Consider the following 23,395-nt stretch of genomic DNA (forward strand, 5'->3'; position numbering starts at 1 on the left):
GAAGGCGATGGCCCAAAGGCTCAGGCCCTCACCAGCTAGGCAGGGAGCTAAGGGAGCAGGACCTGGGGGAGGGGTGACCTTCTGTCGGACCGTGACAGATGTGCTCGGGGCTGTGCTCTTTCCAGCGCTGGAGACTTGATGCTGGCGCTGCCCTGCCCAGGGTTCAGGAGGAGGAACAGATGAACAGGGTTTTGGCCGAGGGAAGTGGCCAGAGGAATTGGTTGGTTCCCAAAGCACAGGTGCCCAGTTCAGCACTAGAAGGGTGTAGCAGCGTGCCTAGAAGTGGAGAATCCTAGAATGCTCCCTGGGGAGGAGCGACCCTATCTCCCCCTAGGCCCGCCCTCCCCCTTTATCCGATTGCCCAGGAAGCTATGAGCAGAGAGGTTGAGCCATGTGCCCAAGTGAATAAAGGCAGAGGTACCCAGACTCTGGCTTCAGCCATCACATTTGCTAGACTTCTCTTGCCAGGGCCCTGGCCAGTGGCCTGTAAGGCCAGGCACTCAGCCCTGGTGCAAAACTATTACCTTGGGGGGTATTCAAATCTTGATTTCTAATCATAAAGAAGCTGGGCTTTAAAAATACTTAATATTTAGACAGACACTAGTGCCCCCACTGCCTTCTGGTCAGATGGTCCCAGAGCACTTACAGGAAAGTGTCCCCCCAAGGAGACATTGAGGTCCTCAGAGGCTGTACAATGTTTTTGCGTTTCTATAGGGCATGTCTCAGATAAGATCCTGGCAGGAAACAGGAGCATTCAGTGGGGATTATTGAGCAGAGTTTAATAAAGGAGGTTTTACAATCGGGCAGGGTTAAGGGAAACCAATGAGACAGGCACACTCCCAGGGGGTGGCAGCAGGCACTGCCCCAGGGAGGAGGGGCTTAGGAGAGGGCCGCAGTGCAGGGTGAAGGGAGTGCTCAGAGTGGACCTGGAGGGGCGACGGGCCTGTCCTCGGTTAGCTGAGTGATATTACCTAGTCTTAACAAAACTAACCCACACAGAATGGACTTGTGTCTGCAAAAGATTGCTGAAAAGAAAGCAGAGATAGACAACAATGCTAATACTGAAAGAAGACTGACAAAATAGAGCTGGCATTTCCATCCTAGTTGGAGCTCCTTGTCAGAAACATTTCCTGGTGAAACCAGTAACCGGCTCATCAGATCTGACACATTCAGTCACATTGCTCATTCAATGCATTGCCTTTTTAAAACTGAAAGCAAAAAGGAATTTTGTACTTTTAACAAAGGAAACAATTCAAAAATTGTTTATCTCATCTTTAGAGCATTCCTCTTAAACTCTTTTTGCATTGATATGTGAACATCTTTTATTATTTGTATAGTCAAGTGTGTATATAATTTATAAGTGAATATGTGTACATGTGTGTGATAGGGTATAGATCTTAATTTGGGTGCAAATTAAGAGCTCTGGCTTCAATGTGTTAGGTTTTAGGTGCCCATTTGCAATCCAGGTGGCAAATATATATAGTAATATTTGCTAAAAAATCTTTTATTGATGGGATTCACGATAAAAATTTTCTAGACAAGGACTAAGAGTCCTGTGGGAAAAGTTGTATTACTCCAGATCAGTGATTAGGATTTGTGTAAACTGGTGCCCGGCTGAACACAAACTGGTGATAAGTGAGAGGCCCCGTGAGGACACTGTCACAGGTGGAGCCTAAGACTGTTACCCAGGTCAGAATCCGGAGCCTGAGTTGTCCTAGCCTAGGGAAGAAAAGAGAGCTGGCATCATGGGATCCATGCTGTCCGACTCAGTCTGCCTCCTCCTCACCCACACACATGGCTCAGTGACTCCCTCACTCTCTCCTTGAACTGCAGACACAAGGACCCAAATGTCTACGTGGCATCTTCATTTGAGTGGCAAATGGGCCTATCAAACTTAATGCATCCAGGCCAGAGCTCTTAATTTGTGTCTGGGCCTGCTCCTCCCCAGGTGTTTCTTGTCTCAGTAAATGCCACCACCGTCATCCAGCGTGGTGCAGGCCAAAACTTGCAGGTGCCCTTGACTTGACTCATTCTCTCTCCCTACTCCTTGCGTCTGACCCATCAGCAAATCTTATTGGCTCTCTGGACAAAATATATCCAGAAATCTGCCAGTTCTCCCCACCTCTCTGCTCTAGCTGGACTTTCAGTGTAACAGCCCCAAGTCTGTTTCCCCTGTTACCCTTCAGAGCCTCTGAACAAATGGGTGAAAACCTGACATTTCCTTGCTTTTAAATCCAAAGCCCTTGAACCCTTATGGGATGTAGCACCTGGCTACTTCTTTGCCCTTATTATAATAATTATTATTATTTTTTATTCTTCCTCATTTTTGTTAACCAAGGTGCACCTCTCTGCTCTTCTGACTTCCTAGGTATGTACTTATCACAGGGGTTTTGGCCTGAGGTCAGGTGTCCTCAACCGTTCCAAGTATCTTAACATTCTTTGTCATTCTTTGTCTCCTTCCCTGGCTTTTAATCTTCATAGCATGGATTCACTTGACATTACAGTTAATAATTTATTCAATGTATTAGTTTCCTGTGGCTGCCACAAGAAATCACCACAAACTTGGAAGCTTAAAGCAACAGGAATTAACTTTCTCCCATTTTTGGAGGCCAGAAGTCTCAAATCAGTTTTCCTGGGTCAAAGCCAAGGGCCACAATCCTTCCAGGGGCTCTAGCAGAAAATCAGTTCTTTTCCTCTTCTAGCTTCTTCTTTAAAAAAAAAATGCGATAAAGATCACATAATATAAATGTACTATTTTAACCATTTTTAAGTGTACATGTCAATAGTGTTAAGTACTGTATATTCACACTGTTGTGAAAGAGATCTCCAAAACTTTTTCATCTTGCCAATCTAAAACTCAGCACACATTAAACAAAAACTCCCTTCTCTCCTTCCCCTCTAGCCCATGGTAACCACCATTCTACTGCCTGTTTCTATGAATTTGGCTATTTTAGATACCACATATCAATGGAATCACACAATATTTGTCTCGTGACTGGCTTATTTCACTTAGTATAATATCCTCTAGGTTCATCCAGGTTTTGGCATGCAACATTTCCTTCCCTTTTAAGGCTGAATAATATCCCAGTGTATCACATTTTGTTTATTCGTTCGTCTGTAGACATTAAGGTTGCTTCCACTTCTTGGCTATTGTGAATAATGCTGTTATGAACATGGACATGCAAATATTTCTTAGAGATCTTGCTTTCAATTCTTTTTAAAAAATATATTTTTATTGATTTCAGAGAGGAAGGGAGAGGGAAAGAGAGATAGAAACATCAATGATGAGGGAGGATTATTGATCGGCTGCCTCTTGCACACCCCCTACTGGGGGTTATATAGGGGCATGTGCCCTTGACAGGCATCAAACCTGGGACTCTTCAGTCTGCAAGCCGACGCTCTATCCACTGAGCCAAACCAGCTAGGGCTTGCTTTCAATTCTTTTGGGTATATATACTTAGAGGTAGGAATGCTGGATCATATGATAGTTCTATTTTTAATTTTTTGAGGAATCTCCACACCATTTTCCATAGTGGCTTCACCATTTTACATCCCTACCAACAGTGCACAGGAGTTCCAACTTCTCTACATCCCCGTCAACAATTATCTTTTGATTTTTTGATAGTAGCCATCCTAATTGATGTGAAGTGATATTTCATTGTGGGTATTTTTTTTGAGAGACTGGTTCAGAATTTTTATTCTCATATAATCACAATGTACATTTGGGAATGTGATGTAATTTAAGTATTCACATCAGAAAAAATAGTAAATCGATTAATTAATTCATAAGTCTTTTATGAGAGGAAAAGTAAATAAGGATGTTTAACAGAGGGAAAGGTTTAATGGAGATAGGTTGTCAATTTAGAAAACTTCTTTTCATCTTTTTTATCTTGACCTGTAGAGATTCCATAGATATATCTGATAAGTTTTAATTTTCCTCTGCAATATTTAGGCTATTTTTTTGAGATGTCAATTAGTGCTTTGTGCTTTTAATTTGCATTTCTCTACTGACTAGTGATGTTAGGCATCTTTTCATATGTTTGTTAGTCAATTGTATATCATCTTTGGAGAAATGTCTATTCAGGTCCTTAGCCCATTAAAAAAAAAAAGTCTTTATTAATCTCAGAGAGGAAGAGAGAGGGAGAGAGAGAGAGAGAGGCATTGATGATGAGAGAGAATCATTGATTGGCTGCCTCTCGATTATATACCCAATGATACTATATTAAGTATACAATATAGTATCATTGGGTATATAATCGAGCATGATTGGGAATCTAGCCTGCAACCTTGGCATAGCCCTGACAGGGAATCGAACTGTGACCTCCTGGTTCATAGGTTGATGCTCAGCCACTGAGCTACCACAGCGAGGCCCTTTGCCCATTTAAAAAGTATGTATTTTTATTGATTTCAGAGAGGAAGGGAGAGGGAGAGAGATAAAAACATCAATGATGAGAGAGAAAACATTGATTGGCTGCCTCCTGCATGCCCGCTTCCTGGGATCAAGCAGGCATTTGCTACTTAGGCATGTACCCTGACTGGGAATCAAACTGTGACCTCCTGGATCATGGGTTGATGCCAACCACTGAGCCATAACAGCCAGGTATTTGCCCATTTTTTAGCCGGGTTGTTTGACTTATTGTTATTGAGTTGTAGTTCTTTGTATATTCTGAATATTAACCCTTTATCAAATACAGAGGTGGGCAAAGTAGATTTACAGTTGTGAGTATGCGAAACACAGACTTTATTCTTGTATTGTTATTGATTAATTATTGTATTATTTTCCATATGAACAACTGTACACTACTTTTATTCACCTCCGTATATGATCTGCAAATATTTTCTCCCACTAGGGGTTGTTTTTTTCACTCTGTTGATCCTTTGATGCACAAATGTTTTAAGTTTGATGTATTCGCATTTGTCTTTTTTTGTTGTTGTTGCTTGTGCTGTTGGTGTCTTATCTAAAAAATCATTGCCAAGTCCAATATCATGAAGCTTTTCCCCTATGTTTTTTATAGGAAACATAGACTTTTCCTAGAGGGAACTTATAGTTTTGAGTCTTATGTTTAAGTTCGTTTTGGGTTAATTTTTGTCTGTGGTATAAGAGAGTGGTCGGCAAACTCATTAGTCAACAGAGCCAAATATCAACAGTACAACGATTGAAATTTCTTTTGAGAGCCAAATTTTTTAAACTTAAACTTCTTCTAACGCCACTTCTTCAAAATAGACTCGCCCAGGCCATGGTATTTTGTGGAAGAGCCACACACAAGGGGCCAAAGAGCCGCATGTGGCTCGCGAGCCGCAGTTTGCCGACCACTGGATAAGATAAAGAGTTCAACTCCTTTTGCAAGTGGATATCCAGTTTTTCCAACACCATTTGCTGAAGGGAATGTCCTTTCTCCATTGAATGTTCTGGGCATCCTTGTTGAAAATAATTTGACCAAAAATTTCTCAGGGCTCTGTATTCTATTCCATTTGGCCCATTTATCTATCTTTATACCAATACCACATTATTTTGATTACTATAGCTTTGTAATATGTTTTGAAATCAGGAAATGTGAGTCCTCCAACTTTATTCTTATTTTTCAAAATTGTTTGGTCCTTGAGATTTTATATGAATTTTAGGATTAATTTTTCTATTTCTGCAAAAGATACCATTGGGATTTTGATTGAGATTGCATTGAATTGGTAGATTGCTTTGGGTAGTATGAACATCTTAACAAAATTAAGTCTTTCAATATATGAATATGGGATCTTTCCATATATTTGTGTCTTATTTAATTTTTTCAGCAATGTTTTGTAGTTTTTGATGTATAAGTCTCATTTCCATAGTTGAATTCTTAAGAATTTTATTCTTTTTGACATTATTGCAAATAGAATTGTTTTCTTAATATCCTTTTGGATTGTTCATTGTAGGTGTACAAAACCACATTTATTTATTTATTTATTTATTTATTTATTTATTTATTTATTTTAATCCTCACCTGAGGATATTTTCCATCGATTTTTAGAGAGAGTGGAAGAGAGAGGGAAGACAGAGAGAAATATCTATGTGAGAGAAACACATCAATTGGTTGCCTCCTGCACACACCCCGACCAGGGCCCGGTCCAGGGAGGAGCCTGCAACCAAGGTACATGCCCTTGACCGGAATTGAACCTGGGACTCTTCAGTCAACAGGTCTATTCACTGAGCCAAACCTGCTAGGGTACAACTGATTTATTTTTAATTATTTTATTTAATTAAACATTTCCCCCAAATTTTTTGGCATCTGCTTTTTTTGTGTGTTAAGTTTGTATCTTACAAATTTGCTGGATTCATTTATTAGTTCTAACAGGTTGGGTGTGTGTGTGTGTGTAATCTTTAGGATTTTCTACATATAAGATCATGTCGTCCATGATCAGAGATAATTTTGTTTCTTTCCAATTTGGATTCCTTTTATTTCTTTTTCTTGCCTAATGTTCTGGATAATATTCTGTAGTAAAAGTGGTGAGAACAGGCATCCTTGTTATATTTCTGATCTTAGAGGAGAAACTTTCAGCCTTTCTTCAGAGAGTATGATGTTAGCTCTGAACTTATCATTTATGGACTTTATTATGTTGAGGTCATTTCCTTCTATTCCTAGTTTGTTGAGTGGTTTTTATCATGAAAGGTTATTGAATTTTGTCCAATTTTTTTTCTGCATCCATTGAAATAATCATGTGATTTTTATTCTTCATTCTGTTAATATGTTGTGTTATATTGTTTGATTTTTATATGTTGAACCATACTTGCCTTCCAGGAATAAATCCCACATGGTCATGGTATATCATCCTTTTAAGATGCTGTTAAATTCAGTTTCCTAGTATTTTATTGAGAATTTTTGCATCAATATTCATCAGAGATATTGGTCTGTAGTTTTCTTTCTTTCCCCTCAAAAATCAATCAATCAATCAGTGTTAAAATATCTAGCTTTATTGAGGTATAATTGACAAAGTTTGCATATTTTATTTGTTATATAATAGGATGTTTTTATATACCTATGCATCGTGAAATGATTTCCACGATCAAACTAATTAACATTTTAACATGTTAATTGTAACTATTTTCATCACATGACATAGTTGCTTTTTTTGTGTGTGTGTGGTGAGAACACTTAAGGTCCACTCTCTTAGAAAATTTTAAGTATACAATATAGCATCATTGGGTATAGTCATCATGCTGTACATTAGATCTCCAGAACTTATTCATACTTCATAACTGAAACTTTGGACCCATTAAACAACATCTCCCTATTTCCCCTACTCCCTAACCCCTGACAACCACGATTCTATTCTCTGATTCTATGACTTCGATTTTTTAAAATTCCACATGTAAGTGATATCATGCAATAGTTGTCTTTCTGTGTCTGGCTTATTCTACTTAGCATAATGTCCTGTAGGTTTGTCCATGTTGTTGCAAATGGCAGGATTTCATTCTTTTTCTTAGGGCTGAATAATATTCTATTATAATTGTATATATACAACATGTTTCCTTTATCCATTCATCTGTTGATGGATACTTAGGTTGTTTCCATATCTTAGCTGTGTTAAGTAATGCTGCAATAAACACAAAAGTGCATATATCTCTTCTAGATTTAATTTTCTTTGCATGTATACCCAGAAGTGGGATTGTTGGGTGATAGGAGTTAATTTTTAATTTTTTTGAGGAATCTCCACACCATTTTCTGTAGTGGCTGATCCAATTTACATTCCCACCACCAGTGTCCAAGAGTGCTCTTTTCTCCACATCCTCTACAACACTTGTTACCTTTTTTTTTTTCTTAAATAATAGTCATTTTAACAGGTGTGAAGGTGATATCTCATTGTGGTTATGATTTGCATTTACATTACCTGGTGATTGATGATGCTAAGCACATTTTCAAATACCTGCTAGCCATTTGTATGTCTTCTTTTGAGAAAAGTCTATTTTAGTTTTTTGCCCATTTTAAAATCAGGTTTTATGATTTTTTTGTTTTTGCTATTGAGTTGTTTGAATTCCTTATGTGTATTGGATATTAGCCTATATACAATGTGTGGCTTGGAAATATTTTCTCCCATTCCATAGGTTGCTGGAAAAATTGGATTCTAGATATTCAGACGCAGAAGAATATCCACAGTTTGTTTCTTCACTCTGTTGATTGTTTCCTTTGCTGTGCAGAAACTTTTTAGTTTGATGCAATTCTACTTGTCTATTTTTGCTTTATCTGTGCTTCTGGAGTCATATTAAAACAAACAAACATTGCTCTGACCAATGCCAAGAAGTTTTCCCCTATATTTTCTTTTAGTATTTTATATTTTTAGGTCTTCTGTTTGTCTTTAATCCATTTCGACTTGACTGTTGCATATGGTGTGAGATAAAGGTCCATTTTCATTCTTCTGTATCTGAATATCCAGTATCCAATTTTTTCAACACCAGTTACTAGTATGCAGAGACTATCTTTACCCGTTGTGTGATTTTGGCACCCTCATTGAAGATCAGTTGATTATAAATGCATGGGTTTATTTCTGCACTTTCTATTCTTTTTCTTTTTTTTGAAGAAATTTTATTTTATTTATTTTAAAATATATTTTTATTGATTTCGTAGAAGAAGGGAGAGGGAGCGACAGAAACATCAATGATGAGAGAGAATCATTGATTGGTTGCCTCCTGCATGCCCCCTACTGGGGATCAAGCCCGCAACCCAGGCATGTGCCCTTGACTGGAATTGAACCCGGAACCTTTCAGTCCACAGGCTGATGCTCAATCCACTGAACCAAACAAGCTAGGGCCTGTACTCTGTTCTGTTCCATTGGTCTATATGTCTGTTTTTATTACTATAGCTTTGTGATAGCAGGAAGTGTGATGTCTCTAGCTTTGTTCTTCATGCTTTTAGCTGTTTGAGGTCTTTTGTAGTTCCATATGAATTTTAGAATTGTTTCTGTAAGGGAACGTGGGCTGAAGACCTCCTGTTCAGCCATTTTGCTGATGTCACTTCTCTGTAGGTTTTTCTTCTTGTGGTTTCTTTGTCTGGCTTTGGTATCAGGGTAATGCTGGCCTCTTAGAATGAATTTGAAAGTGTTTTCTCCTTTTTAATTTTTGTAAGAGTTTCAAGAGGATTGGTCTAAGTTTGTCTTTAAATGTTTGGTAGGATTCTTTAGTGAAGAAATCTGATCCTGGCTTTTTTTTTTTTTAATTGGGAAATGTTTGATTACTGATTTAATCTCCTTACTTGTTATTGGTCTGTTCAGATTTTCTATTTCTTCAGTCTTGATTGAGTCTTGGTAGGTTGTATGTTTTTTTTAAGTAATATATTTTTATTGATTTCAGAGAGGAAGGAAGAGGGAAAGAAAGATAGAAACATCAATGATGAGAGAGAATCATTGACTGGCTACCTCCTGCATGCCTCCCACTGGGACTAAGCCAGCAACCCAGGCATGTGCCCTGACTGGGAATCGAACTGTGATCTCCTGGTTCATAGGTTGATGCTCAACCTCTGAGCCAAGCTGGTCAGGTGGTAGGTTGTATGTTTTTTGGAATTTACCAATTTCTTGTAGGTTATCCAAGTTGTTGCCATGCAATTCTTTCAGTTTCTTATAATAATACATATGATTGCACTTGGGGCCCACCCTGATGATATAGGATAATCTTCTCAGCTCAAGACTCTTAATCACATTTGGGCTGAATTATGTCCCACCCAAATTCATACATTGAAGTCCTAACTCCAGTACCTCAGAATGTTACTATGTTTGTTGACGAAGTCTTTAAAGAGGCAACTAGGTTAAAATGAGGTCACTAGGGTGGAACCTGGGCCAATAAAACCAGTGTCCTTATAGGAAGAGGAAATTAGGTCACAGAAATGCACAGAGGGAAGACCATGTGAGGATAGAGGGAGAAGATGGCCATCTGCAAGTGAAGGAGCGAGGCCTGAGAAGGAACCAACCCTGCCAACACCTTGATCTTGGACTTCCAGCCTCCAGAACTGTGCGGAAATAAATTTCTGTTGTTAAAGGCCCCCCCCCCCTCACACCCCCGGTCTGTGGTACTTTGTTATGGCAGCCCAATCAGTCTAATACAGTAATATTTATAAGGCTCCAGGGATTAGGACCTGGATATCTTTGGGGCTATTATCAGTACACTTGCTTGCCATCTGTCTACCACAGTGTATAACTAGGGAAAGCAGGGAGTTTATAGATTTTGTTCTTAAAACAGTGTCTATCCTTAAGGAGTTTATATTCTGCTATGGAGAGTTAATAAAAAAAAGAAGGAAAATCTAGAGAAAAAGAAGGCAGGGGCAGGGTGAGAATGCTGCACAGGGGAGGGTAGAGTTTGCAATTTTAGAGGATAGGGAAGGACCTTCTGAGAAGGTGACATTTGAGTCAAGACCTGAAGGAGATGAGGGAGCCAAGCACATTGATAGCTGAGGACAGTGCCTTCTGGGCAGGAGAGACAGCAGACGTGGAGGCCTGCAGTGGGGGGCCGGCTGCCCACAGAAAGAACAAGAAGGCCCGTGTAACCGCATGGCCTGGTGGAGGGCTGAGTAGCAGGATGTGAGGTCAGAACAGCTGGTGCAACTCAGGTAGGGGCTTCTAAGCCACTGAAAGGCTGCTGGCTTTGCGCCTGAGTGAGATGAGAGCCATTGCAGGATTTTGAGCAGACACATGACCTGAACTGACTTACATTGTAAGAGAATTGTTTTGGCTGCTGTGTGGAGAGAAGGCTGCTTGGAGAGCCAGGGCAGAATCGGGGAACCAGTTAGGAAGCTGTGTAGTAATCCAGGCACTGGCTGCTGGCGGACCAGGGCATGGCCCCTGGAGGTTGTGAGAAGTGGCTGGACTCTGGATATCTTCTGAAGATAGTTTCATCGCAGAATCTGCTGGCGGATCTGCTATGGGGAGTGGGAGGAGAGGACCCGGAGATGGCTCCAAGCTGCCAGCCTGATCCACTGGAGTTGCTATTTACTGAGCTGGGGAAGGAGGGGTGGTGTGTGAGGTGGGGGAACCATGCTATGCACTGATGCCTTTGAGACTTCCAGGTAGAGATGTAAGAACTGGCCTTGGGTGTGCAAGCCTGCAGCTTATGGGAGAGGTCTATGCTGGAGGTTATCACCTGGGGAGTTGCCAGTTCATGGGTTGTGTTTAAAGCCATGAACCATAAGAAACCAAAGCAGCCATGCTGCCCCCAGCTGGGGCTGGCCAACTTTCGGAGGCCAGAGAACTGAAGAGGGACCATAGGGATATTTTTGTGGAATGAATGAATGAATGAATGAATGAATGAATCTCCTTTGCCACTATTCTTGGGCAGGCTGTCACTCCTCACTGATTGCCACAGCAGCCCCCTGTGGGTCTCCATGAACCCACCCCCTACCAACTTCAGATTCACCTTCCATCTTTTCTTAGCTCCGCCCTGTCTCACTAGGGCACTCTCACTGTCCTGCCCTCTAGGCCTTTACACGGGCTGCTCTCCCTGCTCGAAAGGCACGACCCTCTGCCCTGATTTATTCTTTGTCTGATAAACTGCTTTTTGCACTCTACTAGCCTCCAGGAAGCTATCTCTGAGCATCATCCCATCCTCTTTCTCTTTTCATCCCAACTCCTTCTGGCACTGCAGAGGTCCTTTCGGACAAATGCAAGATAGTCCAGTCTGCCTACTCCATCCACACTCCCAACAAATAGCTCCCTAGCCACCCTTCTGACTTAGGGGTGTGTCACTGGCCCTGGGGTCTGCCCCAGGAGGTCAGATGCAGGCATGAGGCCATGTGGTCCCTGGAAGTGGACTTGGTGGTTTGGGGAAGGAATTCCGGAATCTGGTATCCAGAGCGTAGTCTAGAAGGGAGTTGTAGGCATGGCCCCAGGCCCCATGGATTTCTGACCCCAAAGGGAGGGGGATGTCTCTGCGGATGGGTGCAGCTAAGAGTGATACTGAGTCTCCCAGTGCCACCTGCAGGTGACATTTGTTATATTTTATTTTTAAATGAAAGTTTTAGCTTTTTAAAAAAATATATTTTTATTGATTTCAGAGAGGAAAGGAGAGGGAGAGAGAGATAGAAACATCAATGATGCGAGAGAATCATTGATTGGCCGCCTCCTGCACGCTCCCCACTGGGGATCGAGCCCTCAACCTGGGCATGTGCCCTTGACTGGAATCGAACCTGGGACCCTTCAGTCCGCAGGTTGATGCTCTATCCACTGAGCCAAACTGGCCAGGGCTGTTATGTTTTATAAGGAAGTGAAGTGGAACCTTACTTGGTCATGTGTGAGAATGGATGTTTCGGAGGAAAACATGTCTTCTAGTTTTCGTAGGTAGGGCCATTTTATTCTTTCTGTACTGCTGTTCACCAAGGCCAAGGATTTGGTCTGGATAGAAGGGTCACTTTTGTTTACTCCTCCCCTCCAGCTGCACCCTCAGTGCTCAGAGGCCACCACCAGTCCCTGTGCTCGTCTTAGTTCTATGGGGCAAGGGCTGGGGACGGTGTGGCTGGGTAGGTGAGCCCATCTCCAGAGGAGACCCACCGTGGGCAGGTGTGTGTGTGTGTGTGTATGGGGGGGTGTTGAGGGGAGGACTGGCTGGCCCTGTTTCCCCTTCAAAGGGGTTTTAATTGTTAAAGGACAATCCAAACTTGGAGAAGGATCATACCTCAGAAGCCAACAGCAGGGGATTCTGGTAAACAGCCCCCCAAATACACCTTGAACAGTGGAGGTTTCCCAAGGTCGAGCCCTGTTCCCTACCTGGGCTAGGAGCTGACGGCAGACGAGGGGATTACAAAGGAGGCCAAGACACAGTTTCCTTTAAAATATTTTCATTTATTAGTCTTTTTTTGAAGCAGTTAATCCTCTTTTCTTATTTTAAAAAATGTGTGTTTCATCCAGAGTTATACCAAAGTGATTAAAATGAATTTTCTTCTGGGGATATAGCTCCCCAGATCAGAAAAAAAAAATTTTTTTTTCAATTAATCACAAAAATAAAATCAAGAGAAAACATCAACCATCAAAAATAATCCCCAAATATCCAGGACAAAAAATAAAATATTTATTGATCTATCACAGCGAGACACAAAGAGATGGGCGGGGCAGGGGTGGGAGATGCTGTGAAGTACAGTGGCTCGAGGGAGGGATGGGGGATACAGTACTGCGTGGGGGGACCCAGGTTAGGGAGGAGATTCCTGCCGCCCCCGCTGGCACAGCCCCTCACACCCTGGGCCCCTTTGTAGGGGTGTGTGTGGTGGGGCAAAGGCAGGGCACATGCTGCCATGACAGGTTAACCAGGTGGGTGGTTGGGGTGCCCAGCCAGCTAGTGGTGCCAGGCGGACAACTGAGGGCAAGGATGGATGGATGGATGGATGGATGGATGGATGGACAGATGGGCGGATGAATTCCACAAGAGAAAGAGGGCTATTCCCATTGGCGTTCTTCTGATCGGAGGGGCCCCAGATGTGGGGAATAGTGATTGGTGGAGGAGAAGGGGGCCAACGGGGCCAAGAGATGGTGTGACCGAATCCAGCTTGAGGTTCGTGATGCTTGGGTACCAACTGGACCGCAGCCAGGGGTGGGTCCTGGTGGGCAGGGGGAGGTGGGACTGCCCAGGAAGTGTCTGCACCATTTTCCGAGGAGCCCCAGGGAGGGGACTTCCAGAGGGGCCGCCCTTCCCTCCTCCCTCCCCGGGGAAGATGAGAGCACCAGCACTTAGCACCAAGTTCCCCTGGAGATGGAGCGTGTATGGAGGGGGAGCTCCTGGGTGGGAAGGGGGTGGGGGCAGGGGGCCAAGCCCACCCACCCCTCGCCTCTGAAGTAGGGGCTTCCCAGGGCCCACTTGGCCACCGTTCTCTTGTTTCCTTGTCCTGTGGATTTCCAAGTCCGCCCGGCCAGCCCTGTCCCCTCCAGAGGTGGGGACTTAGGAGGGGGCGTAGAGGGGAGGGTCACAAAGGGTTTACATTCTCCACCAAGCAGTAGCACCAACGTTGATGAGGTCGTGAGTCAGGGGTCCTGGGAAGCTCACTTTCTCTTCCGGCCACAGGATTTCCCCAGGCAGGCTCCACCTGGGTGGGAGGGGGGCACACACAAGGTTAGTCTGGCCCCTCCCCATTGCTGCTCAAGCCACTGCCCACTGACCAACTCCAGCATCATCACAGTGGGGAACAGAGGCTCCAAGAAGCCTCCAGAAGCCTGGGCTCCACCCCAGGCCTAACTCTCATCGTACAAACTCCCACTGGACAGGTGGGTGGGACCAGGGCTCAAGATGTGGTTGATGAAACCAAGTCTCAGGGAAGGGAAGAGGCCAGGCCATGGGTCCAGGTCTGAGAAGGACTGGCCTGGGCAAGGTCTCTATACTCTGAATCCACTACATCTGGGGAGCCTTTAGTGAGGGACTCAGAGCACCCCCCAACAAGGGAGGTAGTGTGACAAACAGGCCTCAAATAAGTAAACTGAGGCTAACTTGGGACTGGACCCCAGGACGCCTGCCCTCTCCTGGGGAGGGTCTGATTGGTAAACCTTGTTTCTAATCACCAGGCACCATGTTCTGGTTGGAGGGCCTGGAGTAGTTCCCACCCCTGTGGGAGATAGACATGGCTTGTTATCGCCACCTGGTGGCAGTGAGAAGCCAAGTGGGGCAGGGACAGGCATCTGTGCGAAGCTCACCCCGGGTGTTTGGCAAGCAATGGGGTATGGCCACAGGCATCACTAGGCACCCTGGAAAGGTCAGGCTGGTCTTGCCTCACCCTCTCCCAGCCCTGGCCTTGCCTCAGCTGCCTCATCTGTGCGGCGGGAAGCAGGTGGGGGTGGAAGGGAATCCAGTCTGAGCAACCATAGGGGTGGAGCTGCGGCTCCTTTGGGTCTCCCTTGGGCATTGTTGGGAGGAGCTCGGGAGGTGGTGGTGATCAGGACCCACCCCACACACTTCCAGAAGCATGTATGCATTTTGAGCAAGGGTGTGGCTCAGTGCCAGGTAGTGGCCTCTGCCCACTCTGCCCAGCCTGGGCACCTTGGGTCCCCCTGCCCACCCTTCAGATTTCCCTAACCCTATGGCCCCCATCATCTCATCCATTTTCTCCCTCTGTGTCTGCTCCTCTGAGTTCTCCCCCCCCCCCACCCCTTCTCTTTCTCTTGGCTCCTTCCTGAAGGCGGGGGCGGGGGGGGGGGGGAGGCGGGGGGCGTGTGGGCAGCAGGGAGGCAGGGACTGCTAGGCCGGGCCAGGCTGGGTGAGTATGGAGGGTCCTGGGCCTACTCCCAGCTCTGACCATCTGTGCTGGAGGCGGGAGAAGGGAGGAGTGAGGTGTGCAGCTCCTCCAGCCTCCCCACTGCTGCCAGGCTTAGTCCGAAGGTGCTCCCCCGGCTCCCAGACTGATGGGCCCCAGCCTCTGCCTCCATCTCTGCCCCTCCCTCCATGCTCTCTTCCGGGGGTGGGGCTCTACTCACCTGGGTATCCTAGAGCTCCCAGGGCACCTCCGTAGGGCTTGGGAGGTTTGCCTGTGGAAGGAGAGGTAGGGATTGGGGAGGGGACCAGGCTTTCCCGCCTCTTTCAGAACCCCCACCATGTGGGGCCTCGATCCTTTCACAGCAGGTTCTGAAGGCCTTGCGGATCATATCCCGCATACAGAGGTCTGAGCAGCTTGGCGGGTGCCCCCTTTCACCAGAGCCAGACCCCAGCCTTGCCAGCTAACATGCTGGTATCAGAGAGGTTTTGACCCCCTGGCTACCTGCTGGATGGACCTTGCTCTTCCCTTACAGTTTCTTTCTTTTTCTATGGGAGCTTGTCAGTTTCACCACTTAGACCCCAAGCTCCAGGGTGACCCAGGTGCCTGTCTCCGTCCTGGTACCTAGTCAAGGGCCAGGCTGGGAACTCTAGGAATCAGAATCCTTGCCTCCTATCCCCACATCCCAGGGCTGAACGGTCAGCTTCTGTGAGTCTCCTCAAGCCCCCACACCAGAGGCCCAGCCAAGGGTTGCGGTCATACTAGCCACTCCCTCAACAGGACTCTTCCTCACCACCCCCCGCCCCCAACCCCAGGAAAGGAGCTCAGAGCATTGCTTGAAGTGGGGCCTCTCCTTCTTGCAGACTCACCACCAACTCCCAGGCCCCCAGCTCCGACCCCGGCTCCGGCTCCGCCACCTGCAACACAGGGGAGGGGCGGTGAGTGTGCCACTTCTGGGAGTGGCCAAGGCCTCCTGGCGGCAGGGGCCTCGCTTGAGAGGGGCCAGGTTCTGGGCTTGGGAGCCCTGGCTCTGCCTCACTCACTGTGTGACCTTGGGTAAGTCCCTGGTACTCTATGAGCCTCAGTTTACCCCATCTGGAACATGGTGTTTTAGAAAAGCTGATGCTCTCTGGCCTTGCAAGGGAGGAAGAGAAGAAGACAGGGGAGCCTGGCGTGGTGTAACCTGAGGCTATGGGACCCATCCTGGGGCTTGACCTAGCCCTCCTGAGCAGGAGATGAAGCAGGGGAGGGGGAAGGTTGGGGCCAGAGCTGCAGCACAGGGCACAGGGTAGGAAGCCGGGGCATACCTGGGAAAATAGGAGACAATCCGAAGCCCGGTCTTGCAACTCCTGCAGGAGGGACTTGGGGTTGGCATGGGGCAGGACCCACTCCGGCCTCGTCCCCTCTTTCTCTCTGCCCACTTCTCTCCCGCCCCTTCTCCATGGCCAGAGTGGCTTTCTTCACAAACCTTGTCCCTGCCTGGCATCCTGGTGGGGGGCCCCATCGCCTCAGCTTGCCAGCCTGGTGCCCAAGGCCCACGGTGCCCCTGACACCGAGGCCTGCCCCTCTGCCCAGGGTGTTTCCTTTCCTGGACTGTCCCTTCTCCCATCTCCCCTCTCCCTCGTGTCCCTGTGCTAGCTGCAGCCCCAGGGTTTCCTCTGTTAGCCTGGCAGAGCTGAGGATTTCACAGCAGAGATGGCCTTACCTCCTGGGAATGGCCTGGCAGCTCCTAGGACACCTCCAAGGCCAGCGGCACCTGAGAAGAGGGCAGATGGGGTTTGCGACAAGGTACAGTCTAAGGAATCATGAGCCTCCCCTCTGGGTTCTGGGGTCAGGGAGATCCCGGACAGGCTGTTAGGACTGAGCGGGACTGAGGCCTGAGGTGGGTGAGATGGGATGGTCAGGATGGGGAGTATTAGCAGCCTATAGTCCTGGGCAGGAGGAGGGCAGCAGGGAGCCACTCACCATATTTGGCTGCTTTAGCAGCTGCAGCTGGGGACACACCTGGGGAGATGGGGAACATGAGAGCTCAGAAATATCCCTTCCCTCCCAGTCATGTCCCCCTTCTGACCTGTTCACTGTTTACCATCTGTCCACCGACTCATCCTTCCACCCTCCATCCACCCCTCCTTGATCCATCTTTCCAAAAGTCTTTATTAAGCGCCTACTGTGTGTCCAGTCTTGCGGCGCACACAGGAAGAGATTTCAGGCGGGTTCAGGCAGGGAGATACAGTGAGGACCCGAGAAAGAGTGGCATGTCAACACAAGGCCGGCCAGGATGGCAGAGACTTTGGGAAAGTAATTCCATCCGAGCGTTGGTTTTCTTCCCCAGAAAATGGGCATAGCCATCACTGTCCTAACGAACTCCCGCTTGATGTGGTCATGTGGGTTGAAGGAGAGGAGAGGGAGAGGGAGAGGGAGAGGGAGAGGGAGAGGGAGAGGGAGAGGGAGAGGGTCGGATCCCAGCTGCTAGAAGCAGCCCTAGCTCCTGCTTGCTCAGGCCCCTCTAAGTGCTGGAGGAACCCAGAGAAGGGGCAGGCCCACCACAACCCCGAGAGGCAGATGAAGTGGGGTTGGGGTGGGCACAGAGATGACACACACACAATAAACGAACAGATTCTAGAGCAGCCTCTTACCTCCAAAGCCCCCAGCCCCTGGGACAGCTCCACCAGCCCCAAGCCCTCCAAGTCCCAGTCCTCCAGCTCCAAGCCCACCAGCTCCGAGCCCACCGGCTCCCCCGAGGCCTGCGGAGAGAGCCGGGTGTTAAAACCCCATTGGCGAGACCCCTGCTGCTCGTCTGTGAAGAGCTGAAGCTTTCATCCCAGTTCCCAGGTGGAGCCTGAGCTTCCAGAGCCTTTGTGGACGCTGTGGGGCCAGGAGGTGGGCTGGGCCTCAGGGGCAGGTCAGGGAATAGTGCTCCATGGCGCATGGTCCGAGGCCCCCCAAACCCTGGGCACTATTGGCAGCCCCCACCTCCGCACAGTGCTCACCAAATTGGCCGGCTTTGGCAGCAGCCTTGGCGGCAGCAGCCGCGGCAGCAGGTCCGGCTCCTGAGGACACAGAGGGAGCTCAGGGAGCAATTCTCCACGGGTCAGCCTCCCTCCCTGCCCAGCCCGTCCTGGGGTATCAACTCACCTGCCACACCGCCTGGGACACCTGCTCCACCAAGACCTCCAACCCCTCCAAGGCCCCCAGGCCCGCCTGCTCCTGAGGAGAGGGGCAGAGAGTCAATCCCCCATTTCTGAAAGGACAGGGTCTCCCTGACCCAGGGGCTTTAGGCAAGCAGACAGGTGGTCGAGGCCATGTGACCCCGTGGAAGGAGCACTGGACAGAAGTCCATTCCCAGACACCTGGCCCGTGTCCCTGACCAATCAGTCAAGAGTGAGCTTCCTTGCCCGGCCAGTGTAGCTCAGTGGTTGAGTGTCGACCTATGAACTGGGAGGTCACGGTTCGATTCCTGGTTGGGGCACATGCCCAGGTTGTGGGCTCGGTCCCCAGTAGGGGGCGTGCAGGAGGCAGCTAATGGATGATTCTCATCATTGATGTTTTTCTCTCTCTCTCCCCCTCTCCCTTCTTCTCTGAAATCAATAAAATTCTATTAAAAAAGAAAAGAGCGAGCTTCCTTGAGCCTTGGCCTGCCAATCTCTTCTCCAGCCCTTTGGGCTAGCACTGGAGCCACAGGTGGCCGCAAGCTGCCGAGCGGGGAAGAGGAGTCTCCGGTACTGACAGTCCTGGGTTCCAATCCTGCTTTCTCCACTCATTAGAGCTGTCACCTCTCTGAGCTGTCACCTCTCCCTAAAGGAGATGATGATCCTTACTCCACTCACCCTACAGTGTTTGGAGAGCAAAAGAGCACACCGCCGGGGAAGGGACTCTGAGTTTTGAACTGCTGTCCAGAGCAGAGCTGCTACGAAGAGCAGCAGCAGGAGTTCCACAGTTCTCAGGGCTTCTCCCAGATTCGCCTGCTTTTTATTCATTGCAACAGGAAAGGTGGGTGCTATTGTCATCCCCATTTTGCAGATGAGAACATTGAGGCACAGCAGAGGTGAAGCAGGATGCTCAAGGTCCCACAGGCGGGAAGTGGCTTTGGAGCCTGTCCCCTTAACTGCGTTGTTTCCCTGGCAAAAATGTGCTAGGCCCAGGCAGGCAGAGCAGCCGGCGAGGAACAGGAGAAGGCTTGTGGGTCACCAGGCCCGCCAGGGGCGGGACTGAGGAAACCGGGATTTTCCGAGGTGGAAACTGGCCCCAAGTGGACTGGCCGGGCTGGTTGGTGTTTCCCTGGCAGAGGCCCTGGCCTGGCTCTCAGAAGGCCAAGAATTCAGGGGCCACAGACAGTGTGGGTCTGGCCAGCCAGGGCTGCTGAGCGCCAAGTGGAGGGGCAGGCATGTCTGCCACGTCCTCGTGGCTCGTGGCAGGCGCAGTCATGCTGACTGGGAGGTGGGCGGGGTAGGGGGGGGGCCCGGGCCGGGGCTCTGCTGTCCAGGAGGCAGAAGCTGCCTAGCTGACAGCAACCCTGCCCTGGGCCCACAAAGCTGAGGGCCAGAGCGGGACCATGGGGGCCATGGTTTTCACCAAGGTGGGATTGCTCCCAGAGAGGCCGGAAATGTGAGGGGCCTCTCTGGTCGTCCCAGGGCTGGAGGCTCGATAGGCGTTTCGTGGGCAGGAGCCAGGTCTGCTAAGCTGTCGTGAATGTGTCCTAGAAACTGCCTTTTTCCATCCTGACCATCCCAGCCCTGTGCTGCAGGCGCCGGGCACGGGGCCCGGCCCAGAGGAGGGGAGATGGGTGACCAGTGCATCAGGGACGGTGAGCAGCAGTGGAACCGGCCATGGTGGTCAGTGTGGGGGCACTCACCATATTTGGCTGCTTTAGCAGCAGCCAAGGATCCAGGTCCTGCAGAAAAAAGAAAAAGGAAATGTGGGGTGGTCAGCAGCTGAGCTCTGTGCTGGGGGGGTACTGCTTCCTCCTGGGAGCCCTCCCTGCCTTCCTTGGCCTTCTTTGCTCCTCTCAGAGCCCCGAAGCTGTGGCTCCCCAGCCAGGAGCTCACCCTGCCCGGGTAGAACTCCAGTCACTAACCATGTCTCTGCCAGTCTGGTCTGGGAGCACTTGAGGGCTGGACTGCCCCCTCCTTCCACCTGCCCCTCCCAGCCCCTTCAGGCTCAGTAACCACCAGGTGAAAAACTGGAGTGCCCAGTGGCCACAGCGTACTGCTGAGGGCGAGCCGGTGGGCCCACCCATGCAGCCTGGGGCTTCCTTGCCTGGCCTGCCGCCCTCTGTTACCCTAGTCATCGGACTGCTCAGGAGAACCTAACGGGGAATTCACTATGAGCCCTTAGATGAGGTGCTGGGGGATGTGCTGGGAGGGAGAGGTCTCCCTTCTCTGAGCTCAGGGGTCATTTCCGCCCAAGGCTAGAAGGCCTCTCACCTGCACCTGCCCCAAAGCCAGGAACACCAGCACCAGCCCCAAATCCGGGAACACCAGCACCAGCTCCAAATCCAGGAACACCAGCACCAGCTCCAAATCCGGGAACGCCAGCAGGAAGGCCAGCGGCCGCCCCTGGGAAAGATGGGCAGTGGGATGGCGACAGCAGGCAGGAAGCATGTCCCTGTGGGGTGTCCTACCCAGGGAGCCGAGACAGGCCCCAAGAGAAGGGGCCACACCCCTCCATCCCTTAATCCCCCCTCTATGCTGCCACCAGCATGGGCTTCCTAGAACTCCCACTGACCACCAAGTCCAGCCCCTCCCCCAGCTGGCATTCAGGGCTGCGCACTGACTACACCGCTCTCCTTTCCAGCCCAACCTCCACTCTTCCCTCTTGGATGAACTCATTGAATTCTCCCAACAACCTTCTGCAGCAGGTGCCATCAGCACCCCCACGTCCTGCACGGGGACAGGAAACTCAGAGGTCACTCGCCTAGTGTGGGGCCCAGGATTGGAACCTGGGCCTCGCCTTTGCTAAATCTGCTTTTCCAACCCCTTGCCTGCTGCTTTGGGGACCTCCCAGCCTGCAGTGGGCCTGAGAGCCTGCATATTGTGGGGCCCAGCTCCCGCCTGGGTCGTGCTGGGCCAGCCTGCACTTGGTGGGGCGAGGAGGGGAAAGCCAGGCAGGGCACTCACGGAGCTGGGCTTTGGCAGCCAACTGAGCAGCAGATTTGCCTGCCCCCGGGGTCCCTGCTCCTGGATGGAGAGGGAGGGGGCGTCAGGGTGTCAGCCACGGAGGACTCCGAGGCTCCTCAGGCCCACTTTCTCACACAACTTACCTATAACACCGCCGGGGCCAATGCCAAGGCCGGGAACCCCACCAACGCCGGGGCCAATGCCAAGGCCGGGAACACCGCCAACACCAGGGCCTAACCCTACAAGAGTGAGAAGAACTAATCCTTAACCCAGTCTCCACCAAGGAGGACGGAAGCCAATGGAGAGAGCAGCGAGCTGGGAATCAGGAGCCTTGGGCTTTCATCCCCGCTAGGGCACAGGATTGCTGTGTGACCTTGGACAAGTCATTTTCTCTGCATGCGTCTCAGCTCCCTCATCCCTAATATGAGGCATGTGTAGGGTCGGGAGTTCTTAACCTTTGGAGGGACAAGGGCCTGTTTGAGACTTCCGAGGGTGGTGGAAGCAGAGTTATGTAGTCAAGGGTGCTCTACAAGGCAGGCAGACATGGGTTCAAAGCTCAGCTCAGCCACCATTTAGCTGTGTGGCTGTGAGCCAGTTACTGAAGCCCTGAGAACCTCAGTTTCCACATCTCTAAAATGGGAATGATGCTACCAACTTCATAAAGTTTCTGTAAGGATTAATTCAGCAAATGGCAGCTTTATCTAAAAAGGGGTTGTTTGTCATATGTGAGTTTGGGGGGGGGGGGTCAGTGGGCCTAAAATTAAGATTTCTCTGGCCTAGACAGCTCTAGATTTTCTGATCTGAATCTTGCTGCCCACAGGTCCCTAAAGCCAAGGCGCATAGATGCCCTGGCCCAGGCCTGGTAGACATTTAAGCTCTAAGGTGGGGCTACTGCCACTGGCGATGTTCAGGAAGGTGTGGGTGCTTGGGGCTGCCAGGGTGGCCCTCAGATCTACTGAGAAATGGAGAACCTTGTCAGGGAGCAAGAAATACTGCCACGGAGGGTGGTGGGAACCCAGAGGAACCCAGCTTGAGGTCCAGAATGGGGGCGGGGGGCCCCAGCTAGACTTGGTGGCAGTAGGGGCTTTGGGAAGGGTGCGGAGGTTGGTTCTGGGGTCTCACCAGGGCCTGTTCTCACTTTGCTTTCCTAAGCAGAGACTTTACCCACACCTGGAAGTGGTCAGATGGGTCAAAAGGCCCACAGTGAGAATGTGACCGCTGAGGGGGCTGCCAGACCCCAGAGCAGAGGACAGGAGAGCGGGGCTATAGGATGAGCACAGGGAACAGAATTGGGGTGGGGCACATACCATACTGAGCAGCTTTGGCGGCTGCTTTGGCGGCTGCAGCTGCTGGGGTTCCAGCTCCTGGAGAGGTAAAGAGAGGGGGTTGGGGAGGGGCTCTCTGCACCCCTCCTCACTCTCCCCCAACGCCCCCAGCTCCAGGGATGTCTCCAGAAGGCCCGCTCTGTGCTCTGTGCTGCCTCCTTTCGCTGGAGCCAGAGAAGGAGGGGCTCCAGGCCTGCTGTGAGGATGGCCCGCTAGCCGCCCTGGGCATGTCCTTCCCTGCAAGCAGCTCAGGGACTGTGACAGTCTAGCTCGGACTATCGTGGTGGGAGCCTAAAGCTGTGATTGGCCAAGGCCTAGATCGTCTCCAAAGCTCTGTTAAAGGATTTGTGAAGCTTCCTGCTAAAGGCCATGTTAATTTTTAAAACTATTGGAGGAAATGTCTCATTTTGGAGAGAAACTCAAAAGGGGAATTTTCTCCCAGAAAGAAGAAGGAAAATAGAAATCTGTGGGGGAAAAAAACAACAAGGAAGGTTGTAACTTAATCTCATTGTAACTCTGAATTTCTTCCCTTTGGCCTCTGATTGGTGGAGGAGGAAGAGTGCAGGGGAACCAAAGAGTGACCTTCCACCTGATCAGGAACAGAAAGGACCCTAAAGTACAGGAGGCCACCAGCCCTGACAGGGCAGAGCTCCAGCACCCAGCCGGCTGACACCCCCGAGGGAGGATTGCCAGGTTTGTTCAGCAGACTGGAATCCCATAAAAGGTCTTCCTTCCAAACTAGGGGGCATTGCTTTTCCTCCTCCCCATCTCT

General features: G+C 49.3%; 1 protein-coding gene across 2 annotated transcripts in view; it reads right to left on the bottom strand.

The window, feature by feature from the left end:
- Positions 1–12,999: 12,999 nt before the first annotated feature.
- ELN (elastin) overlaps positions 13,000–23,395 on the bottom strand; it is a 31,748-nt gene continuing 21,352 nt past the window's right edge. For both annotated transcript variants that reach the window (XM_079793649.1, XM_079793648.1), the window contains 14 exons: positions 22,606–22,662; positions 21,442–21,537; positions 21,299–21,358; positions 20,606–20,737; positions 20,035–20,073; positions 18,318–18,389; positions 18,173–18,232; positions 17,819–17,926; positions 17,148–17,186; positions 16,888–16,938; positions 16,490–16,531; positions 16,052–16,099; positions 15,406–15,456; positions 13,000–14,027 (listed from right to left, as the gene is read on the bottom strand). In XM_079793649.1, coding sequence (XP_079649775.1) covers positions 13,984–14,027; positions 15,406–15,456; positions 16,052–16,099; positions 16,490–16,531; positions 16,888–16,938; positions 17,148–17,186; positions 17,819–17,926; positions 18,173–18,232; positions 18,318–18,389; positions 20,035–20,073; positions 20,606–20,737; positions 21,299–21,358; positions 21,442–21,537; positions 22,606–22,662 — 899 coding nt within the window. In that variant the 3' untranslated portion in view covers positions 13,000–13,983. The remainder of the gene's footprint in view (positions 14,028–15,405; positions 15,457–16,051; positions 16,100–16,489; positions 16,532–16,887; positions 16,939–17,147; positions 17,187–17,818; positions 17,927–18,172; positions 18,233–18,317; positions 18,390–20,034; positions 20,074–20,605; positions 20,738–21,298; positions 21,359–21,441; positions 21,538–22,605; positions 22,663–23,395) is intronic.

Source organism: Cnephaeus nilssonii, assembly GCF_951640355.1.
Source record: "Cnephaeus nilssonii genome assembly, chromosome: 2".
NCBI classification, from domain to species: Eukaryota; Metazoa; Chordata; class Mammalia; order Chiroptera; family Vespertilionidae; genus Cnephaeus; species Cnephaeus nilssonii.